The following is a 23360-nucleotide window of genomic DNA, read 5'->3' on the forward strand; positions in this document are numbered from 1 at the left end:
TTAATGTAAGAATAAGACATGGACACTGTTAGGAGCAGAGCATTTGAACCTTCTTTAGAAAAACAATACAACAGAAAATTGTTGATGAATACAAAAGCAAGGCAAAGGAACTTGCTATCTTAAGGACAAAACACAAGCCAACCTGGCATTGTTCTAAACCACAGAGCGAGACAAGCTGTGCCAAACTGAATCATGCAAATGAGAAGCATGCAGGAAATTTAATAAAATGCATTGCCAGGCTAAAGAACAGAAGTTGTACTAACAGCCACATTGAACCTTGCAATAACAAACCTATTACCCAAATGCCACCTGGGGCTTCTCTTGGCTCAAATGTTGAAAGAGTGGAATTCGTTCTCCAATTTGTATTCAAACGGCATCGCCCTTTGTAACTGTATCCAAGTCCTATTGTGAATTTGAGTCGTGTAGACACTATAGAAGATTTAACACAATCACCTGAAAACTAAGAATTGCTTGCTGTGGCTGCTGATCATAAATCAAATGAGGTAGATTTACTTAGTCAAGTAACTTAGTAAATTTATACTAGAAAGGAGGCCTAAAATGAGCCATTCCAGCAATATTCTGGTTTACACTCTCTCTGTCTACTTACTGTGCCCTTGGGAGCAGCAGGCAGCATGTTGACATTTACAAGGCTTCCGTTCCCCTGATACCTCTCAAGTCTGCTGAGGCCCAAATGTCAGCCACAATGAGGGTCAAAGATCTAAAATGAGGGACACAAAGCAAAGAATAGTACAAGAAGCTTTAAATGATATGGGATTAGTTTATTTAGCATTAACAAGAAAACATGAGCTGGAGCTGCTATATTCTGATCTGAATTTCAAACACTACACTCCGAAGGTGTTCAGATCTGAGAATATTGATTCAGCTTATTGTAAACATTGGGACCAGTTGCAAAATTTGACTAGAGGTTAGAATTCTGAATGTCTTAGCATTCAGATGTGTTTTGATTCAACCCCATTTGTCTATAACCTCAGCTTCATGATTCAACATATTTTAACATGATTTAATTATCAATAGTAGTTATCAGTGGCTCACTGTCGAATTGGAAGGTCATATCTAGTGGGGTCTTGGAGGGGACTGTCCTGGGTCTAGTAATAGTCAGCATTTTAATTAGTGACTTGGATAAGGGAGTGGAGAGTATGATTATAAAAACTGAGGATGGCACCAAGCTGGGAGGGTTTGCAAGGATTTTGGAGGACAGAATTAGAATTCAAAATGACCTTGACAAATTGGAGAATTGGTCTGAAATCGACAAGATGAAATTCAATACAGACAAGTGCAAAATATACACTTAGGAAGGAAAAAATCAAATGCAAAAATACAAAATGGGGAATAGCTTAGAAAGGTGGTAGTATCGGTGAAAAGAATCTGGGATTTACAGTGGATCACAAAATTAATACGAGTCACCAATGTGATGCAGTTGCAAAAAACACTAATATTCTGGGCTGTATAACAGGAGTGTTGTATGTAAAACACAGGAGGTAACTGTCCCACTCAACTTGGCCCAGGTGAAGCCTCAGCTGGAGTACTGTGTCCAGTGTGGAATGTCACACTTTAAGAAAGATGTGGATAAATTGGAGAGAGTCTAGAGGAGAACAACAATTATGACAAAGGCTTAGAAAACCTGATCTATGAGGAATGGTTAAAAAACTGCATGTTTTTAGTCTTGAAAGAAGACTGAGGGGGAACTTGGTAACTGTCTTCACTTCTTCTCCAGGTCCAGGGGAGGTAGGACAAGAAGTAATCTGCTAAATCTTCAGCAAGGGTGACTTAGGTTAGATATTAGGAAAAACTTTCTAACTACAAAGACAGTTAAGTACTGGAATAGGCTTCCAAGGGAGGCTGTGGAATCCCCAGCGTTGTGTAACCTGTTCTTTAAAATCTCCAAACACTGGTCAGGGACGGTCTACATATACTTGGTCCTGCCTCAGTGTGGGGGGCTGAACTAGAGGACCTCTCAAGGTCCCTTCTAGCTATACATTTCTATGATTCTTTGATTTCTGATGTTAATTATCAGGAATGAAAAGCAAGAAATACTCTAAGACAAGGGTGACAGTAAATTTGGGTCTTGCATGAAGGACCTCTCTCTTAATGAGGCCACAGTTGAGAGGTATGTGGCCCCTCTTAAAGAGTGGGGTGCTATTAAATTTGAATCTGCTCAAAACAGCAAAGCCAGCAGTGTGAGAATAAATGTTGAGAATGTATGTGGCAGTAAGACAATGTCATATGGAAACAACTCTATTATTTCTCAATTCCTGTATTAAGCTTTGTCCTGTATTTTTATTCCACTGATATCAGTCTGAAGTCATGCATGATAACAACTATTTCTTATATAACACTTGTTACCAATATATCTCAAAGTGCTTCTGTAAGCTGATGCAGACTCACCCAGCAGCGCCTCCTGCTAGTTATCCTCAGCAATTAGCTTCCAGAGCACCCTCTGCTGGCTGGTGATCTGGCTTACCACTGGCCCCCCATGTCTCTCCAAGGACCCCGGTGCCCCTTTAACTGGGTGCTACCCCCTGGCAGTACCCCACCCTTCTGGGTCTCCCTTTCCCAGGGGAACCCCCACCCACTATCCCCACTTTGCCTCAGTCTTGGCTACTGCCAAGTCTCCATCTAGCCCACATTCACTGGGGCAGCCTGCAGTATAAGCCACTCATCATAGACAAAGGGGTTCGGACCTGCTGCTTCTGCCTACCCTTGGGCTACCCCGTTGCAACCCTGCACCTATTCGGCCTATAGTCAGGCCTGCAGCCTGGGGCTTTCCAGGCCGGAGCTCCCAGCTCCTCTAGCCCTTCCCCAGCCCTGCTCCCAATCTAGGTGTCTTGCTTGGGTCCCTGCAGACAGGCCTTTCTCCCTCTACAAGCAGAGGGAGACTGCCTGGGTGTCTGGCTCACTGCCTCTTATAGGGACCAGCTTGGCCTGACTGGGGCATGGCCACAGCTGAGCCTACTTTCCCCAATCAGCCCAAGCTTCTTGCCCCAGCTGTTTCAAGCCCCGAAGGGCAGGAGCACGTAACCACCCCCCTACAGCTTCCCATTCTTTTAATGTATTTATCATCACAACATCTGTGAAGGAGAGAAGCGTTATTATCCTTATTTTAGGGATAGCAAACGGAGGCAGAGAGAGATTAAGTGATTTCCTCAAGGTCAAACAGGAAGAGTGCAGAACTGGGACATGGCAGAACTGAACCGGGGAACTCCAAGGCTCAGCCAGTGCCCTACTCACTGAGTCATCCTTTCCCTCTGGAATCTTTATCAATAATGACTTCCGATGGTGAAGCACAGGGAGAGATGCAGACAAAGGCACATAGAGGGTGATTCTTGCATGTGGTTTGCTCACACACCTAGTAAAGCCAATGGCAAAACTAACATTGACTTGGATTGTGCCGGATCAGGCCTTGTGAGCTGTGTTGGCCCTGTCTTGTGAAGTACTGAGTGCATCTTAAGAGATGCTAAATGCCTTCATCTCTCACAGAAATCAGTGAGAGAGGAGTGCTCACTCCTCACAAGTTACATTCAGCCCCTTGCAGAATAGTACCCTGAGGCGTTACACACGCAGCGTGGACCAGATCATTTCCTCAGATACCTCCTCCGCCTGCTGTGAGTTATGCATGTATCTAAGGACAGGGTTTGGCCTCAAGGGCATATGATGATGTCATGGCAACTAAAGGAGTGAAGCTTTGTGATCGCCTCAGAGCTCTGAGATGTAGGTAAACCTTATTTGTCATTTATTGTACATATTCAATGCATCACATAAGATTTTAAGAGAATATTTAAAAAATAAAGTGATATTAACAATGTCCCTTTAGTCCCCTGCTAGGTTAGATAGGATTACAAATATCTGTAGAAGAGATGTAAACCTTCATGTTTCTGGGCATAAGCCAACCAGTGACAGATGGTGGTTAAGAAGAAACTCACCCTTTGGGCAGGTTTCTTGCACAGTCTTTATAAGAATCTGGTACAGGCCACTGTCGGATATAGGAGTGTCTGATCCAGTCTGGCTACTTTTATATTCTTTTTTTTTTTTTTTTGCTGATTTCTTGTAAATTCTATAAGAGAAAAAAAATATTTTTAGTTTTGTTTAAACATTTGATTTCAAGACCTTAATGGCACAGCTCATTGCTGGATTCTGGCAGATGAGGTGACTCAGCTAATGTTGCCTGTAGTTCATTTGTACTCTGCAATCTTCTTGATTAAAATGTTATGAGTAGTTTGGAGATTTTCTCAACCCTTGAAAAATGGCTTTGATATCACTGGCCTGAAATGCAGTCTTCTGATTACATATAGCATGAAATAGGAGTAACCCTCCCCCCCATTTATCTAGCAGTGAAATTCTTGCTATAACTGTTAAATATAAATATTCAGGGACAGATTCTGAGAAGTGCTGATTACCTGTAACTCCCAAGTGGGAGCTGCATATTCCCAGAGCCTTTTAGGATTTAGACCCCAATTCCTATATTATTTTACGTATCTAAAAATTAATATAACAAAATCTTCAAAGAGTTGGTGAAAAAACCCACCCACTCACTAGAGGCGGTTGGAAAATTTCAATGAAAATGAAATTTTGATGAAAAATGTCCATGAAATTTACCACCACTTACCATGGTTAAAACTCTTAACAGTTAGTGAAACAAAAAAAAGAGCTAGCTTGGAATTCCCCCCACAGCCCCGTTAAAGGTCCTTGGAGCCAATCTGGGCCCAATAATGTTACTGAGAGAATGCAGGAAACTCTAGAAGAGGGCGTCTTGATTTTTTTCCAGAGTGTAGACCACATCTTAATAGAGAATTTGTCCAATGGACACCTTCCCTCCCATTCACCATTGCAAGAACCACAGAATTTGATCTACTATCTCAGGAAGTCTTTATCTCAAATCTAACCAACAAGCTATATATACAATGGCATTTTTAGGACCTGACTTTTGGACTGATGAAGAGTTTGCCTACGGTGGTTGATCACAATCTTAACTGTTCCCTTAATCTAAAGTAGATTTTTTGCTGGTGCATTTTATGTGTTTATTAGCTTCTGAATTATAAAGCAAATGGATGCTCTCATCTCTTACGATGAAACTCCCTATTGATGTCAGGTAGAATTTCACAAGCAGAATGAAGGAAATATTTGACCTAGTTATTATAGCTGAACTCGGTACTTAGCTGCATATTCTGCTAGGATCTTGCCTTTATGTTGTATCTCAGCTAGAGGAGCTAATGGGATGGCAGCCCCCTTTCATGGGGCTTTCCAGTGGATCTGGCTCTGATCATATAGTGGGAAACAAATAAAAGAAGAAAGAATTAAACACGATAGCGAGGTCTAAAATGCTCACGCTCAAATTACTATTTAATTCGAGTTGGAGCAATGGACAAATCTCATTTGCACAGATTAGGAATGTAGCAATAGTTTGTATTATCATGTAGCTGAAACTTTCACTGTCGTAACCTGGATTGAGCATTTAAAAACATTAATCAAAGATTAGTCCTTGGCGCTGATTTGTGAGAAAAGACTAATAGGGATGAAGATTTATAACTTGGGTAAGTGATTAATGGAGTTTAGACTCTAAGGGTCACATCGTTAGCTGGTGTGAATTGGGGTAGCACCACTGAGTTGAGGTTCTGGCCCCTTCCATTCGATAGCAAAGGGTTCATTCTGATCTGGGTTTGTAGCATTAGGTAGTCTAGATAAGCAATCTTCAACCTGGCAGAGCAGGAGAGTCACTTTGTCAGCAAATTTATTCACAAGGAGTCACAAAGCAATGGAGTGATATCAGGGCACCCTGTTGCAATGCTTGTGTCATGATACTGCACCCTAAGATTTAATCAGCACACAGGATAGTCAGACACATCAGAGTGCACTGTACCATGGTTATTTGGGAAAAGAGTCACTGCAAGTTCATCCAATACAATGGGTCAAATTCATCTTGGATGTAAGCAGGGACAAATCCACTGACATCAATGTGCCAGAGGTGAGTTTCATCTAATTTCTCCTCTCATTCCCCACTCCAGGCTGTTTGGAGGAATAAGAAGAGATGCTGGCAGCTCCAGTGCATGTGCTTAGTGCTTCCTGTGCTGCATGGTAAATGTGCAAAGCCATTTTTAGAGCCCCCCTGGGATCTCTGCCTCCTTTTCCTGAGGTAAAACCTGACTCTGAGATACGGGTTTCCTGAGAGCCATAGACTCTCAGAGGGAGAAGCACTACCCTAGATCAGAGCGTTAGAAGTGTTTTTTGTAATACTGACTCAGCCCTGTAGAGGGAATGCTTCAGTAAGACTTAACTGATGCGATGTATAGTTTCCAACACCAGGCACCAAATTCACCCCCCGGCGTCACCCCACTCAATTCAATGGGATGACACCTGGGATGAATTTGGCTCAGTAACTTTTTCCAGAGATTCTTGTTGTGTTACACAATGGCTTAATAAATTAATCCTCAAATAAAGTTAAAAAAATGTTATTGTAAATTCAGTGCAAGTGATAGGCTTTGATGCAGTATTACTTGGGCATAAAAAGCTTGTGATGACATGCATATTAAAAGGACTTTTCGTTCACAGCTTGCTGAAGGTCCCACGGCTAAATATAACAAACGAAATGTTTGGTGTGTTCTTTATGAATTCCTCTGAGTTTTTCATCTGAAATTGGCCTAACAGAGCCATAATTCCAGCTGAACCACATAGAGGAACTGGGTTTGTTAGCTGGATGTAAAAAGCACAAGCCCTTCAAAAATATCCCAGGATGTGTGCTGTTTGTTGAGATAAAAGCAATAAACCTATTTGAATACCTTAATATGTATTGTTGATAATAATATCTTGCATTGATGTAGTCACTTCTCTCCAAAAATCTGACAGATGTTCCAGACACGCTTCACAACATGATTCAGAATCAGTGACAAAATTGGGAACAGAGGCAGGAGTCCTGACTCTGAGCCCTCTACCCTAAGCAGACAACACATTCCCTCAGCACCTTCCCAAGCTGACAATGCTTTTGTCTATTTAAAAAGCATTACGATACCCATGTTTCAAGAAAGACGTCTGGGTGAGAGTCCTCCCCACCAAATACAAGTCATTTATGTCTATTTGCTGCTAGTGTATGTCTGTATCCTTATATACTAAGTATTAATCATCACAATGATTTGTCTTCTTAGTGTATATTAATACTTTCATCCTTGGAGCTCTTTTATCCACTAGGCTAATACTTTGCAACGCCAGCTCTAGAGCAGATTCATCCAGAGTTTCCTCCAGGGGAGAAAAAAAAAATCCAGAAAAAACAGCTTCTTGGGGAACAAGGTCAACTCTGACGCCACAAAGTTAACTTCTGTGCTGCAAATCAAGGGCAGCCCTGGTAATATGCTGCCCAGTCCAGCCACGTCCAGATTGCATCGCGCAATAATCACGGCCTTCTCCTCCTAGTGATGTTGTGGAACGACACCTCCAAACAACTCCCTCTGCCTTCACCCCTCCTTCCTCTTTTCCCTCCCAGAAAGTTGAAGGTAATTTTACAAGTGAGGATGGAGCACGCCTGAAATAACAGAGCTGGGAGGGCCTGGGAGAAGCACTTTTTACTTCCTATAAGAGAGGATGTGATTAAAGCCATGTAAATAAAGGGCTTGCCCCAGAAAATGTTCCGATGCCTGAGACATGAAGCAACCCAGAGATGTTACAAAACAAATAATTGTATTTGCATAGCAATGTGGGCCAGTGGACTGGGGAACGGGGGACTTGGTTTCAATTCTCTGCCCTGCATTGAGTTGCTGGCCAAGTCACTTTGCCACTCTACACCTTGGCTTATCCGAAAGGGCAATGGTTTTACTCGCATGTTGAGATCTGCCAATGAAAAGCCACAGGAGTTAGACCAGTGTTGTTATTATTCATGCAAGAAAATGAGATGCAAAGAGTGGTAAGGGAGACCTTACAGGGGGCTAACTAAAAATAAAGGGCTAGCCTGAGCCTTTAGATTCAACCTGGAGTCAGAAGCAGCATATAGCTGAACTGCTTCAGGAAGATCCTGTAAGCATTGTGCCTCAGTGATCCCCTATGGGACACATTTCTCCTGGAGCTCCTCTTTATAACTATGCAATATCCGTTAATTACTAGATGCAGCATACATACTCCCTCACCACATGCAGCCAATTGTGCTGACAGGCACATGGGGGCAAAGCCCTGGCTCTACCAACTTCCCTGGCTCCCCTTTCTGATGGGGGAGCTATATCAGACGCACAACTGCTGCTCTTCCCAAGATGTGGGTTCATCCTGCACAGCTGTGCAGGGGATGTAATCTGATTCTCCTGCATGGCCATGTGGGATCCAGCCAGAATCTAGTTCCAAACCTTCAGGCATTCTACAATCCCACTCTTCATCAAGGCAGGGGTTATTTTGTACTTAGTGTAATCATAAGATATGGACTAGAATCTCTTATTTTTGAAATTTTATCTTCTTGACTATAACAAGGTTCTAAAAAGAACTAGATAAATTCATGGAGGATAGGTCCATCAATGGCTATTAGCCAGGATGGGCAGGGATGGTGTCCCTAGCCTCTGTTTGCCAGAAACTGGGAATGGGCAACAGGGGATGAATCACTTGATGATTACCTGTTCTGTTCATTCTCTCTGGAGCACTTGGCATTGGCCACTGTTGGAAGACAGGATACTGGGCTGGATGGACCTTTGGTCTGATCCAGTATAGCCGTTCTTACATTCTTATGTTGATCTTACACAATTGCTGTTTTGACAACATGAGTGCCTGCTTATGAACAAGAATTGTACAGCAGGACACCCTAACATGAAACCAGTATGAGCTTGCTCCAGGCAAATGTAGGGCAGTGCTTGGATTTAGTCATTTGCCACTAGGGGATAAAATCCTTGTATTGGAGCCCAGGGTATCCTGCCACTTGGTGCAATCAGGTTACAACATACAAGCCAGAAATTTTGTTCTTCAGAAGTAGATTGATCAGGTTAAATATCTAACACTGGGGACCACCTGCATATCCCATACTTGGAGATGTAGCAGGTGTCCTCCATCTCAGATTGCTGTTATTCTACATTCTTTAGGAGCCAGGGATAAAAGTTAGCCTGGCTAAGGGATGCTTTAGCAGCATCCATGGAGAGGAATGTGTTCCACCAGAGGCAGGGAAATCCCTCTCTTCTGCTCCAGTGAGGAGTAGGGAATTGTCTTTACTTACAGAGGACATTGCCAGAGGCAGGAACCAATGACCCCAGACTAACTTACCCAGAAAAATGTCCAAGAGGCTGCAAATTTATTGAGTTAAATTTAACAATCTAACACCAAAGGGCAGCAACTGGAATTCCTTTGGCCATTGCTCTGTGACCATGCTCAGATGCATCAGATGTGAAGCTGCTTTTTGCCAGAAGGGCATCAAGGCTACAGGCCCATACCAGCTTTCCAATGTGGCCAAAAGACTGAGAGTGCACAAAGTTAACCTGGAGGTCAAATGACTCATTGACTGAGGTTCTCTTTGGATAAGGAAGGTGATGATTTCCCAGTAAGGACATTCTAAGGCCATGACCACACTAGAGAGTTGCAGCGCTGGTGAGGGGGTTACAGCGCTGCAACTTAGGATGTGGCCACACTTGCAAAGCACGGCCAGCGCTGCAACTCCCTGATTGCAGCGCTGGCTGTACACCCGGTCGAGCCTCGGGTGTAGCGATTCCAGCACTGGTGATCCAGCGCTGGTCAGCAAGTGTGGACCCCACCAGCGCTGTTATTGACCTCCGCGGTATAAGGAGGTATCCCAGAATTCCTGTCCACAACAAACCGGAAGAAAGGGGGAGCTCGGAGTTCAGCCAAACTGCTTATTTAAAAAACAAACACAGCTCCTGTTTGCTGAGCGAGCGGAGGCAGGCAGGGGAATTACTTTGGAATGTTCACAACTGTTTGCTTGAGAGAAACAGCACGCTCACACGGCAGAGGGGGAGGGGGAAGTCCATGTTGAGCAGATGCTTATCTGGTCTGATGGCTATTTAGGAGTGCATAATTTGCATTTAGTGAATGAGAGAGGGGTGGGGGAAGGGGTCAGAACTTTTAAAATGATTGAAGTTAGGCACTGTGTGTCTTCCAGTCCTTAGAACTTGCAAGGCAGGGAGCTGAGAACAGTGTCAGCTCCAAAAATCCATTCTGTCTGTCTCTCCCACGCTCCCTGTCACATTCCACCCCACCCCCCTCTTTTGAAAAGCACGTTGCAGCCACTTGAATGCTGGGATAGCTGCCCACAATGCACCACTCCCAACAGTGCTGCAAATGCGGCCACACTGCAGCGCTGGTAGCTGTCAGTGTGGCCACACTGCAGCGCTGGCCCTACACAGCTGTACGAACACAGCTGTAACTACCAGCACTGCAGAACTGTAAGTGTAGCCATGAGCTAAGACAGCTTAAGGTCACAAAGGAAATGGCTGGCAGCACTACCACAACTAATTGTTGGTGCATTTTTCCTTTTACAACAGTCCGTGGCAAAAGCAGATTTAAAATTATGGGTGTAGAGAAGTGGTGTAGTCCAGAAGATAGGGCACAGAACTAAACGTCAGGTGACCTATGTTCTCTTCCTGGCCACGGCTACTGACTTAATGCCTTGCTCTCTATGCCTCAGTTTCTCCATCTATAAAATAGGTCTTGTAATACAATACTTACCCTCCTTTAAAATCTATGGATGAGAAGTGACACATAAATGCAAAGCATACTTATTTATTATCACATAGCCTATATGAGATATCCTACAACCATCACAAAACTGCCTAGCACTTACTTGGCACTATGCAAATATTACATCCTTCCCAGACATATTCAACAGCTCTTCAATCAACTTAGTCTAATGACACCTCTGCAGTTCCCTACCCAGACCCTGTATTGCTGGAGTTTGCATCTTGCCTACTGTCCACCCTTTCTCCAGCAACATGGAGCTAACCCTCCCCTTACAGCAAGCCTGGGCCCTGTGCTGACCACTGCATTCTGTTCATGTGCCCAGCTTACCTGTTTTTCCTCATTCTCATGCTTGGGTTCAGGGACAATGGGAAGGGCATTAGCAGGATGCTGAAAATTGTCAGGCCTAGCTATAGGAATGACTTCAAGCCAAAGCTGGTTGCTCACTTGCCTTCCAAGGCTATCCTGGCTCCTCCGAAAGCACTCAATATATTGCAGCTAAGCAGTACTGCTGTTACCGGCTATGACCAGCTTCTTCTTGGCTTCTAGCTCATTCTTCCTAACCAGCAGTATGTCAGGATAGTGGTCTCTGTAGGAGAAAATGCCCTTTCTGTATTTTTCCCTTTAAAACTATGGACAATTAGGAATCATGCAATTCAGCTGCTGCTGCAGAAACTCATGAACATCCTCCATTGTTGGGGGTTATATGTGAATTTGCTCAGAATGTAGCTGAGCACAGGCTGTGGATGGAAAGAGGGTCCCTGTAAAGAGGTATGGCTATGAAAGGGGAAGGGATGTCTCTTCTCATGCACAGCCAACACCCCTACTGTAGCCTATTGGGTAGTGGGCTGAGAAGATGCAAAAATCTGAGGCTGACCTAGCCCACTCCCGTGCTTTTCACTTCTTTCCACCTTGCCCACTTGAGAAGCAGTCCAATCCAGACCCCACACACTCTGCTATCTGGGCCACTGCTCTAGACAGCAGCTGAGTATGCCTACCAGTATTGCCAGATCCCTCTGGCCAGCACTAAATAATCATTCAGTAAAGGCTGGTCAAAGAAACGCCTCAGGTTAGCCAAAGGCCCTGTGTGCCACAAGTCCTGGTCTCCCTTCCCCTCATAGTGGTGAGAGGTATAAGCACCTTAGCTTGTATGGTAAGAAAACCCACCTCCCTGGGGGCAGGGCTGCCTCCCCCTTTAGGCAGCCATACTGGTGGTGTGATGGCCACCATCTTGGCTGACACACGAAGGATTGAACCAGGGGCCTCCAGAACTAAAAACATAAACCATGATAGCTTGAGTTTACAAGCCAAGCCACACCAACTGGGGACTCTAACAGCCTCCTATCTTGTTGAGAAGGCACTGAGAGCAATGTTTTACATGCTTACCAGTGAACTACTGTAGCTGAGGCTTAGGTCACAGGAGGCTGCTGCCCAGCTGCAGTTAGAGGAGCAGCTACAGGAGTGGGAATCAGAGGACTGGAGGCACTAGGACATACACTGAAGAAAATTGACTTGGTTCCAAAGCTGTATTGTGGTGTGGCCAAATGCTGACACAGACTGGGTCAGAGAAGGATGAAGGCTTTCTAGGAGGAGAATGGCTGGAGAAGTAACCTCACTATCGAATGTAATGGGGCTGAGGAGAGGGCTGCATGTTGTGTAACAGTGGGGTGGGCTGCACAGGCTAAGGGCTAGCAGAATGGAGGCTATGAGAGGAGGCTTACACAGGGTAGAGTAGCCTCAGCTGTATGTGGGCAGGAGTTAGAGAAGGGGCTGCTTCCCCCTTTCTGGTTATTTAGCTCTCTAGATACAATGCACCCATCCCTGTGATGTCGCGGAGCCCTACAAAATGATAGAAAGCCACCCAAGTGATCTACCGCAGTCCCTCAGCTTTGGTGGTGCCACTTTGGTAGGTGACCAAGACACATGCTTTGGACTGACCAGTGGAAACCTTCCAAATAACAAGCCATGGGTTGTTTTTGCAGCTGTTGTGACACTGCCTGCTTGTGCCAGCAATCCCGGGGTCAGCACCATGTTTCCCATTCACTGTGGTTACCAAGGCACCATCACAACAAAAGGAATATCCCCAGAATTGGGAAATCTCTGCTGCTGGAATAAAGGGCACCTGACCTCCCTCCCCACATACTCCACCTGCTTTCCTGCATCAAGGGTGGGGGAGGGTTCTTACACCACATCCCTTGTCCCATATGGATCCTAGTAATAAACGGGGATAACACAAACCAATAATAAATAAATAAGAATGAATAACTCATAATGGAACCCAGGCAGCAAACCTAACCCACAAATAAACCAAATTCACCAGCAACTACTGCGGAGAGAGCAAGAAAGGGGGCCATTTACAGACATACAATAAGGCAGCAGAGGCTCTGCGTCCCCTGTGTTCCCTTCAGATACAGCCTGGCGGTGACATATGGCTGCTGGGTTAGCCCGAGAGACGCTGGCAAAGGCAGATCCCGGGGCACAGGCGCTCCTAGTGTGTGTGTGTGTTTGTGTGTGGCGCTGCTGGGGAGAGCGCGGCCCCTTTAAGAGCCGAGGCTGCCCTACCTTTCCCTTTGTACCTGCTTTTTGAAAGCGCTTTGCAGCCCTCGCATTGGCTAGGGGGAGCCACCACTTCTCCCCAGTAACTTGACCCGAGGCGCATATGAATGCAACCTGAAAAGTCTGAAGCATGGCAAGGTCCCTGCCCCCAGCCTCTGCCACCCAATCAGGCTGCGGGGGGAGGTCCCTGCCTCTGCAATCCTCCTCTCCTGGAGCAAAAAACTGCCTGTGTTCGGCAGCAGCCGGGTAAGAGGTGGGGGAAGCCTCTTGTTTAGTAGATCTGTGCTGTGCTTTCTCTCTTGCAGTACTGGAGGGGGGCCCCACCTCCGCTCTCCTCCCCAGAAGTAGGTGGGACTAGTTCAAGCCCTGTAGCTGAGCTCCTGCTTTCTGATGATTGTGCCATTAGAGGAATGCTCCTTCGCTTACCACCTCTTGTCATGAATTTTTTTACGTGCAATTTACAAAGGCATTGACATCATCCGGAGAGCAGCCTCGGAATTAACGCAAAACAAACAACCGGAGGGACAGGTTTCTATTTCACATGTTATTTAAAAAACCAGCTACCTAGCTCAGCAGCTGTGATGTGGACAGGGATCGGATCGGGAAAGCTGGGTCTGCACTGGAGGATTTAATGGTGCCCTTATTATTTTATTTGTACTGTTTAGTGGAAATCGGTGGGTTTGGGGTTTTTGTAGAGGAACAAGTGAAATGAACAAATCCAAGAAGACTGACCGTTGCTGATTAGCCTCCACTTAGTGTTGTGTTCTCCTAGGGTAAGTCGATTGATTCACTTTGGAGACAATTAAAAGAATTCTAAAGCTTTGAATCGGATCGCCCCTTTTTTTGGTTTTTGATATGGGGGACAAATCTTTCAAGGTGAATTTGCTGTTTTTTCCTGACCACATCCTCTCTGAAGAGCTATAATTTTCTCCCTGCCCAACATGTTACAGTAAATTTTAGTTCCAGAAAACACTGTTTATTATTAATTAAAAAGAAACAATATCTAGACTCAAATATGGCAAAAAATTCTCTGGAAGGGTCTAAGGAAGACCTGAACAAAATTTCAGAAGAGGAGATGATGAGATGGAGCAAGGAAGAGCTGGTGAAAAGATTGAGGAAAGTAGAAAATGAAAAAATGAACTTAATGGTGGAACATGGCAACTTAATGAAGGATGTAAACAGGAGGCTGCAGGTTCATCTGCATGAGATCAGGGGGCTGAAGGAGGTGAATCAGAAATTACAGGATGATAATCAGGAACTGAGAGAGCTCTGCTGCTTCTTGGATGATGACCGGCAGAAAGGCAAAAAACTGTCCCGGGAATGGCAGAGGTTTGGGAGGCACACTGCCAGTGTGATGTGGAAAGAAGTTGGGATGTATCAACAGAAGCTGAAGGAGCTAGAGGCAAAGCAGGAGTCTCTCATGAGGGAGAACATGGAGCTGAAGGAGATAGTCCTCATGCTAGATGAAGAGAGAAATGGAGCTGGCTCTAGGAGCTCTATAGACAGCCAGGCCAGTTTGACCAATTTGAATGGGAGCTCTGGCACCAGGGATGTGGGGGATGGGAGTAGCACCTCCAGCACTGGGAGCGCAGGGAGCCCAGATCATCATCACCATCACCTCCAGCATCACAAACCTGTCGAGAATAAGGCTGGAGGAATAAGGAGATCTATGGATGACTTGTCTGCACCCCTTCACCACAGGAGTATCCCCAATGGTCTCAATGGTAAGTCTGTTCCCCCACTTCCTCCCTCTCTCTAGTTCTGTTTGAGGAAGTGCTGTCTAGTGTTTACATAACTGGAGTGAGGTGACATGGGTTCTGTGCTTAGCTCTGCCACAGATTTCCTGTCTGAACTTGGGCAAGTCACTGTAACCACTCTGCCTCCACTTTGCCACCTGTGTAATGGAGATGCCTGTCTTAAGGAGGCATTGTGAGGGTTAGTGCATTGACCTTTGGACAGCGCATCCATCCGGAACAGTCCATGGGAATGCATGTTATCATTTATTATAAGGAGTAGTAATTGTATAATAATAAATACAGCAGGTGATCTTCTGGGAAATGTGAAATGCACCCTGTGCATTTCTCTGTGGTTTTATTAAACCTCTTAATCTGATAACTCGTTCATAGTGGATCTGTTCTGATGTAATTACACTATTGTTAAATGCTCATCAGATGCATTATTAATGGAGTGGGCTGTGGGATGGTCTTTTATTTTTTGTTTTAAGTCCTGGCAGGCAAATTGACTATGTGTTTTCTGAATTAAATAAACATTGATTTTTCCTGTTAGTGTTTTGTTTTATCTTCTCTGCTTGCCTGATAGTTTGATGAGCTTGATAAAAGCATAGTTGGGATGTTGGAATTATTACAGTCCTCATCTGCCAGCTAATGGATAAAAGCATCACTTGTTAACTCCATGGGGCTTTCACTGGCAGACTGTCTGAAACTGAGCAATGCCTAGTAGTTAAAGACTGTGTTCAGTGTATAGGAATTAGCTTAACTCTTTTGCTTCCCTCCTTACCTCTTGTGAAATAATCAGAGGGGCAGAGATCAGTCTATAACGGAAACTCTACTTATATTTGATACAACTGTGTGGTCACAATTAGAAAAAATCCCAATATGGAATGATGACAGGCGTCATCCTGCTCTTCTCAGGCAGGCAAATTCCCAGTAGAGTCTATATCGAACTGGCTGTAAAATAGTAATAATAATAATATTGATAATATTAATTACCAGCATATCCCCAGAATGTCCTTAAAATCCAGATTTGTGGGGAAAGAAGTCTGGGATGCAAGAGGATTTCAAATTTGACAGGAAGAACTTCTAAAGGGTGCAGTTCAGATGAGAAAAGCCAATAGGAAGCAAACTGGGCTCATACACAACAGCTAGCGTTTCAGCTTCTTCATGCCACTTTCCACCAGACTATCCAAATCCAAACTGGAATATTCTGTGGTAAATGGGGTATAAACTACAGCATCCTCCTTCTCCAAGCTTAGAAACTGCAGCCTCAGCACTACCAGCTTGCAGCAGCAAGGGCTGAGTGGAATGTCAGAAGAGAGGAGCGAGGGAGTTGATTCTGACTGATGTTGTCAACTTGTCATGTTCCAAATGTGAGAATGTTACACTTACAAAGGGTTTGATGTAGATCATCCCCTCCAATGGGAGAACCACAGGAGGGGGCAGATAGGGTGACTTGGCAGCGTTGCCAAGTAACTGTCCCTTAAAACTGAAGGGGTTTTACGAGTGGTGGAGAGAGCAGAGGACATAGGCAGGTCCTGATGTTCTATGGGTAAGCCTCAGGGCCCCAAAGAACATGAGTGAGACTTGAGGTCACTCAGCACTTATCAGCCCAATTCTGAAGAGTGTTATCCTTCACTAACTTGCCGTGGTCCGAGTTCCCTTGCAATAGCTGCCTTTCCCTTGAAATAGTTGAACACATTACATCCATTGAACTCAGGGCAGGGAATGCTGGTTTAGAGGCTGGTGCTGTCCTCAGACGTTGCAGGACATACTCAGCATCTTAAAAGTAATTTGCTTCTCCTGCTACTCTACCATCTCATGAAGTTGAAGCAGAATTTTAAAATGTCTTCAAAGCAGAATTGTAGATCTTATTTCATAAAGCGTTGCTGTTTGCATTTCAGATGCTTTGCTGATGTGCATTGTGCAAAAAAAAATTTTTTAATTCTAAATTCTTTCTTTGTGGGAGGAGGGTCACACAGTCTTTTTGATACACTAGGTCAATGTCCTCCTAGTTGTCACTCCACTAACTTCAACAGAGTGACACCAGGGCTGAATGTAGCCCATTCATGGAAACCAGATGTTTTCATGAATTGGCTTATTTGCTAATGCAGAGCATAAAAATATTCTTCCTGGAAGGCCCTGATGCCATGGTGATGGGCGCCATAGAAAAACATTAGATAGAATTCAGTTGCCTCCCTCTGCTTACACAAGAAAAGGAAAGTCTGCAACTGCTGGGCCAAGCTGGGCATGGAAGTGGGGAAGTGCATGCCATTCTCTCCAACCCTTCCCACTCTAAGCTTCCCCTCCAACTCCCCACTAATGTACAGTGCTATGGGATGCATGAGGCAGAGCTGCTAGATCAGTGGTTTTCAACCTTTTTTCATTTGTGAACCCCTACAAAATTTCGAATGGAAGTGCTGCCCTCTTTGGAAATCGTAGACATAATTTTCAGACCCCCTGGGGTCAGTGGATCGCAAATTAAAATGGCTGTTCTATGGTAACAACTACCTGTTGCAGACCCCTTAGACATAGTCAGCAGACGCCCAGAGGTCTGCAGACCACAGGTTGAAAACCACTGTGCTAGATTCTCCACTTGCCAGGGTAATTGACACAAGTTTGTGTGATAACTTGCCTAGTTTCTCACTCTGCGCTGTGCAACCACTCCTCCTGTACTACATATGCTGCCTCACCCCCTCCGTTTGATGCTGGTAGCTGGGGAAACTTTGGACTGCATGGAATGTGCAGGGGCTACATGAACTGTAAAGAGGTGAGTGCCTTGCGGTGTAGAAGCAAGGAGACACAGCATAGATACCCTTTACTTCCAGAGGTTCTCTCAGGATATTTGGTATCGGACAGGGTGAGGAAAGCCTGAGATTAGGGGATGTACCACTTGGGCTCTCTCTCCCATAAGGTATGTATGTGGAACTTTGCCCTGATGGGATAAATCCAAGAAAACTCTGTGTTGAAACTCATTTTCCATTTCTCTGAGTGGAAATAATTCATGTAGAGGAGACGGGATTGTTAGGTTTGGTAGGATCTCATGTGTGTAGGGTGGCAGCCTGGGTTGGGTTTTTGTGTAGGAAGGAGCAGTTTGGACTTAGGGAAAACTTTTCAGAAGTGGTGACAGGTTTAGGTTCCTCTGTTTAATGGATGCTCGACTTGAAACACTTAGGATGGTCTCTTTGGGAAATGTTGACACTGACTCTTTACCAGGAATTTATATAGTTTCGTGTCAGCTAGTGGGCAGATATAATCTACACTCTGTAATAATCCATGTACGGATGCCAGTAAACCTGATCTGGTGAGTTAGCTAGTGAAGCTGTAAAATGACTTGCATAGTTATCATTCTCCAATGGCATCGGTATTCAGCGAAGGCCCTGTGCCTTTGGAAAAGCTTGTGAATACATATGCAAATACAGCCTCTTATCTGGCAACCTTTGATTGGCAGCACAAAGTCTGGCGCTGAGGCACTCTCAGGACTGTGTGCTGCAATTCTGGTAAGACTGCTGCAATGTGGAAGAGCGAGACAGGTGAACATAAAGAATGCAGAAAGCTGAGTCTGTGGTTGAGCTGAGACAGAAACAGTTTGCATCGTGGATTCTGTCCATTTGTTCCGCTTGGTGATTCTTGTACCATAAGCATGAGAAGGTGGAATTCAAATTTATTTACATTTTTGGATTGATTTTTCTTCCTTGGATTAAAAAAAAGGGGAAAATTTAAAGGCGGATAGAGCAACGTAAAAGGAGGAGAGTGGAGTTCACTTTCTTCCTCAGTGTCTCATTGCAGAGAAGCACTGGTGCTAGGTTTTAATTTTTTGCGGCACTAAGCAAACTGAAAAATGCCCAGGCTGCCCATTCCCCAGCTACTCAGACAGAAAACAGTCCCTACATGGTTTCTTAGCTCTAGGAGCCTAAGACAGGACGTGGAGTAAGAGTATTCAGGTTTTGTGTGGGGATCATGCTTTCCTATGTATTAAGCAGAATGATTTCAGTTGGATGGTGGTTTTGTGAAAGAGTCAAGCACTTGGAGGTAATTCAGCTCATCTCTCATGCAATAAATTAGATTTGAAGGAGGTCTGTACAAGAGAACAGGGTTTAAACCACAGCCTTGCCTTCCCTTTCTCCTACAAGCCTATAGACGTGGGACTGAGCACAAGAGCATAATGTAGCATTCACTGTCCATCCTCCTGTTGACTTCAATGGACTGAGGATCAGGCCCAAGGTGAGACGATGTACGTGAAATGATAGATTCTCCAGGTAAATTCAGGCTAATTTTAGTAGCCATGAGAAGGAACATTGTCCCACTTTCCCTTTTCTTATCTCCCGTTCTCTTTCCTTAGAAGTGTATCAGTTCTGTGGTGCAAGGGGATCTTAGTAGGCCTTTTATCAGAGAGGTATCCAGAGCTCAGTGACTAACTACTGACAAAGCAGTAATAATGGTAATAAAGATAAGTGATGACCCCAAATTTACTAGAAGCGTGTATAAAATCTACCATGTCTCTGGATATTCTGTAAAAAGCCAGGTAGAAATCTGTCTGGCCTTACTGTAAATGATATTTCATATTGCTGCTTATCTGTGCGTGTGCTTGTTAACTGAAAGGTATGTGGGAAATTAGACTTTCAGGGACTGATCCAAAGACTGTTGAAGTCAGAGTATTTCTATTGACTTTAGCAGACTCTAGATCCGACCCTTATTGCTGTTATCCAATAACAGTTGAAAGCATAAGACAATTGGCTTCCATAGGATTTGTGTGCACATCTGGGACTCTGCACAGCTGACACTGATGCCAATGTAGAACAATTCTGCCTTGTCTGTGTGTGGGACTTTTCCCACCACCAGCCATTGGTGACCAATCGCCAGAGTACTGCAATGGTATAAATCACTAGTGAAGACAAGGGCAGCTGTGATTTTCACCAGTCCAGTTTAATTCTGCTTGAAACAAGGGTAAATGCAAATTATGGGTTTCCTTGTCCACACTAGAGGTTTGTACTGGTGCAAACACACTAGCAATTGACAGATGAGATGGGGACAAAATCCCAGTGCATACGAGACATGAGGGCTTTTCATTTTTCTCCGAGGGGCCAAATTTTGTCCTAATGTGATTTGAGTCTCCTCAGGCCAGATGTTCATTGTCCACTAATTTTGAGTGCCTCAGTTTTTGGGTGACCAGCTTGAGACACACCTAACGCCTGATTTTTTCAGAGGTGTTGAGCTCATGCCTTCCTTTTAGACTTGCACTGGGAGTTATGGGTACTTCTAAAAATCAGGCCATAGATGTTTAAGCTGGGCCCCCAGAATTGGTGTCATCTTTAGAAATTTGCATCCCATTGCCTTGCATCTCTCAACTCTTTCTCTTTCAATCATTAATACTTTTGACCTCTCTTCCAAAGAGACCTTTCACTGTTATGAGATGTCCCCTAGGAGGGAAAACTCCCTATTGATTAAAAAGCAATTTTCTATGGCTCTTGATGATGGAATTATCCACTTACACCTGTCAAAAGCAATCAAAACAAGGGATGTAAACTGCGCTTGTTGCCATGTAAATAATTTGGTTCCTCTGGAGGCATTTGATCAGATAAAGCAGAGGATCAAATTAAACAGCAATCTAATGAAGCGACAGGTACTGTAACTCAAAATGCAGTCCTGCCGTGCCCAGTGAATGGGGACTGTGGGGGGCATGGCCATTAAAACAGGCTGAGATTTAGTAGAGGTGTCGCTACGGTGTAGCAGGTAATAGTGGGCCTGTAAAAGGCGAAGGGATAATTTGTGGCAATGAGGGCTGAGGAATGCAGGATCTGTGTCTGGTGTCTTTCATACCTTTGGATTAATGCCCTACGTGGCACTGGGCACAGCACAGTGACCAATACCCCTGCTACCAGTGAGAAGGTGTAACCAATGCTCTCCTGCTGGTGAGCAGCGTGACGGTGTGGAGCTCAGGACTCTGCCCATACCTCCCTCAGATTCACCTCCTCTGGGACCTATTATTGCTGTCCCAGCTTCCCAGGGCATCTTTCTGCCTCAGGCCTGCCTTGGGTGCAGGTTCTCTGGAGGGCAGCAGGAAAGGAGAAAAGGGCTAGTAGGCAATGGGCTTAAATTGACACAACCGTTTCCAATACACTTTCCAAGCAGCAGAATAAGGGAAATTACCAGATTAAAAAACAGTGTCAAATAGTATTAAAGCTGTGACTCAGGGAAAGCCAGTTAATACTTGAACTCCATCCTCACTCATGGGCAGTCTGTCCTTAACTTATCTCATTGCAAAGCATATGACATTGCTGACCTTGGCAGTACTGGGGTGACTTAGCGCCAGAACTCACATCTGTAGCTTTTACCTGTATGGGTTGCATAGCTTTGTGTTCCCATTTGCATGGTTTTTTTTAAAGATGCCTTTTGTCTGGGAGATGGAATTTATCATGCCCTGTCTCAGAATGTCATCCTCTCCTTGTGGTTAACTTGCTGCAATTCATGAAACACTTGGCTGCCAGAAGTAGTTATGTGCAACCGTTCCACTGCTTGTGTAATGGACAGAAAATTGTAAGCAGTGCTGCTAGGCACTCACATACTAACATGTCCACCACGAGGAGGTTGACCCATTTCCACAAATAGATAACTACTGGCAGGAAAAGTAGCATTGTCTCAGAGAATCTGCCTTTCCATTGCCTACTGACTTGTGAAGTAAGAAGAAGGTTAACTCCGTCTCCCGCATCAGCAATCATGCCAGCATGTGACTCTCCATAGTAACAGAAGCATCCTTGCTCATGTACATTTGTAAATTGCTCCTTCATCTGACAGAGGCTTAAAACGGCAGCAATTCCATTTTTCTAATGAGCGCTTTTATTTGTGAATGGGATGCGTGGTGTACAGCACTCGGAAATGATCTCTGGGTAGCTCTGTATATATAGGCATTTATGAAGCACTTATCACTGAGGTATCGGAGTACTGCATTGCACGCTATATATGACACCTTTGTTGTCTTGTCCATCTGCACCATTTGGACCATGTTGCAATTGGCTTTTGTGCACAGGGACCACAGAAAAAGAGGGGCCCCCTAGGTTATATTGCCCTTGCAAGAGCTGATCAGAATAACAAGGACTGCTTGGCCCTTGTTATGCAGAGCAAATCACCTGTCCCTTCCTCTGCACAGGTTCAAGGAGTGGTGCTGGGCACCTAGAAGAGCAACTGGCTAGTGCACAGTGGGTACATGTGGGGGAGAGTGCCCCCCTGAGGCATTGTGCTCCCCCTATGCTGTAACACCCAGTCTAGCTGTATATGAACAGGAGTGATATTCAACATCCTCATTGAAACCAGATGTCCCATCATCCAGCGCAGCTTTTAAATGCTGTTCTAGTCACTCCTTAGGATAACTGAGGCCTGTTCCGGATCTCACAAACCCTTACTCATCGGCATTGACTCACTGGCCTGTACTCATCTCTGTATCAGCTCGGGCGGCTGTGCTCTGAGGTGACTTCAACCTGGGAGAGGGTAACCAGTAGTGCTGGTTCTCTGCTAGGGAACGCAGCCTTCGAAGCCATAGGAGCTGGAAGTCAGCACATCCCCCTCCCCCGTCAACAGCCACTTTAGTGGTGCCAAATTTTGCTTGGGCAGTTTTGATTACAATGGGCTACCATGTCCCTGATGGTAGGCTCCAGGCAGGGACCAGGTCAGGTGCACACTGAAGATCAAACTGTAGAAGGGTGATAGTCTAGCAATCTTATGTTGTAGTGTCAACCCAGCCCTGACTGCAGGTCCTGCTCAAGCAAATCTGTGACACCCTGCAAAACTATTCAGTTGCCCTCTTTACCCCCTGCAGTAAGGCTCAAGACAGTGTGTTGATCTCCTTTCTTCTCCTGCACCTGCCCCAAACTGCTCTGCTATGCCTGCTGGGATCTGGTCTCACAATAGGGAAACAGAGCTTAAGTGTTTATGTAGGAAACTAGGGGATTAGTGGATGGAGGAGGGGGGGAGCCTGCATGAGCCCAGCTAGGCTCACAATAAAGGGGGAAGGACTTCTGGGTTTCCCAGGGGGCTCAAGTTATCACCACCAAGGAGTCAAAATAAGGCTTCTCATGCTTCACATTGCTTGGACTAGAGCTGGAGCAGTAGGCACCAACCGGTCCCTGGTGAGGTAGAGAGTGGCCTCATGAGCTAGGGCCCCACTCTGCCTGTGGGCTTGCTGCATCCTGCTATAAGAAAATTAGGTTATATTGTGTGGTAAGCATGCTGCTCTGTGCAGTAAGCTGCAGGACTGATGTTGCCTTGAGCTGTCACTAAGGAATGATTCTATCAAAAACAAAGGGAGAGGATAAAGAGGACAAGTCAAAGCAGATCAATAAAAAGCAAACAACTATTTAAAAAAAATTAGGTTATCCTTGTGGCATTTCCAATCCCTGAAGCTCAATATTTCTGTGG

At 44.9% G+C, this 23360-nt stretch overlaps 1 protein-coding gene across 3 annotated transcripts in view; it reads left to right on the forward strand.

The window, feature by feature from the left end:
• Nucleotides 1-13477: 13477 nt before the first annotated feature.
• The window catches only part of CCDC85C (coiled-coil domain containing 85C), a 165905-nt gene continuing 156022 nt past the window's right edge, over nt 13478-23360 (forward strand). For all 3 annotated transcript variants that reach the window (XM_030558785.1, XM_030558786.1, XM_030558787.1), the window contains exon 1: nt 13478-14939. In XM_030558785.1, the coding sequence (XP_030414645.1) occupies nt 14231-14939 (709 nt within the window). In that variant the 5' untranslated portion in view covers nt 13478-14230. The remainder of the gene's footprint in view (nt 14940-23360) is intronic.

This window comes from Gopherus evgoodei, chromosome 4 (assembly GCF_007399415.2).
Source record: "Gopherus evgoodei ecotype Sinaloan lineage chromosome 4, rGopEvg1_v1.p, whole genome shotgun sequence".
NCBI lineage: Eukaryota > Metazoa > Chordata > Testudines > Testudinidae > Gopherus > Gopherus evgoodei.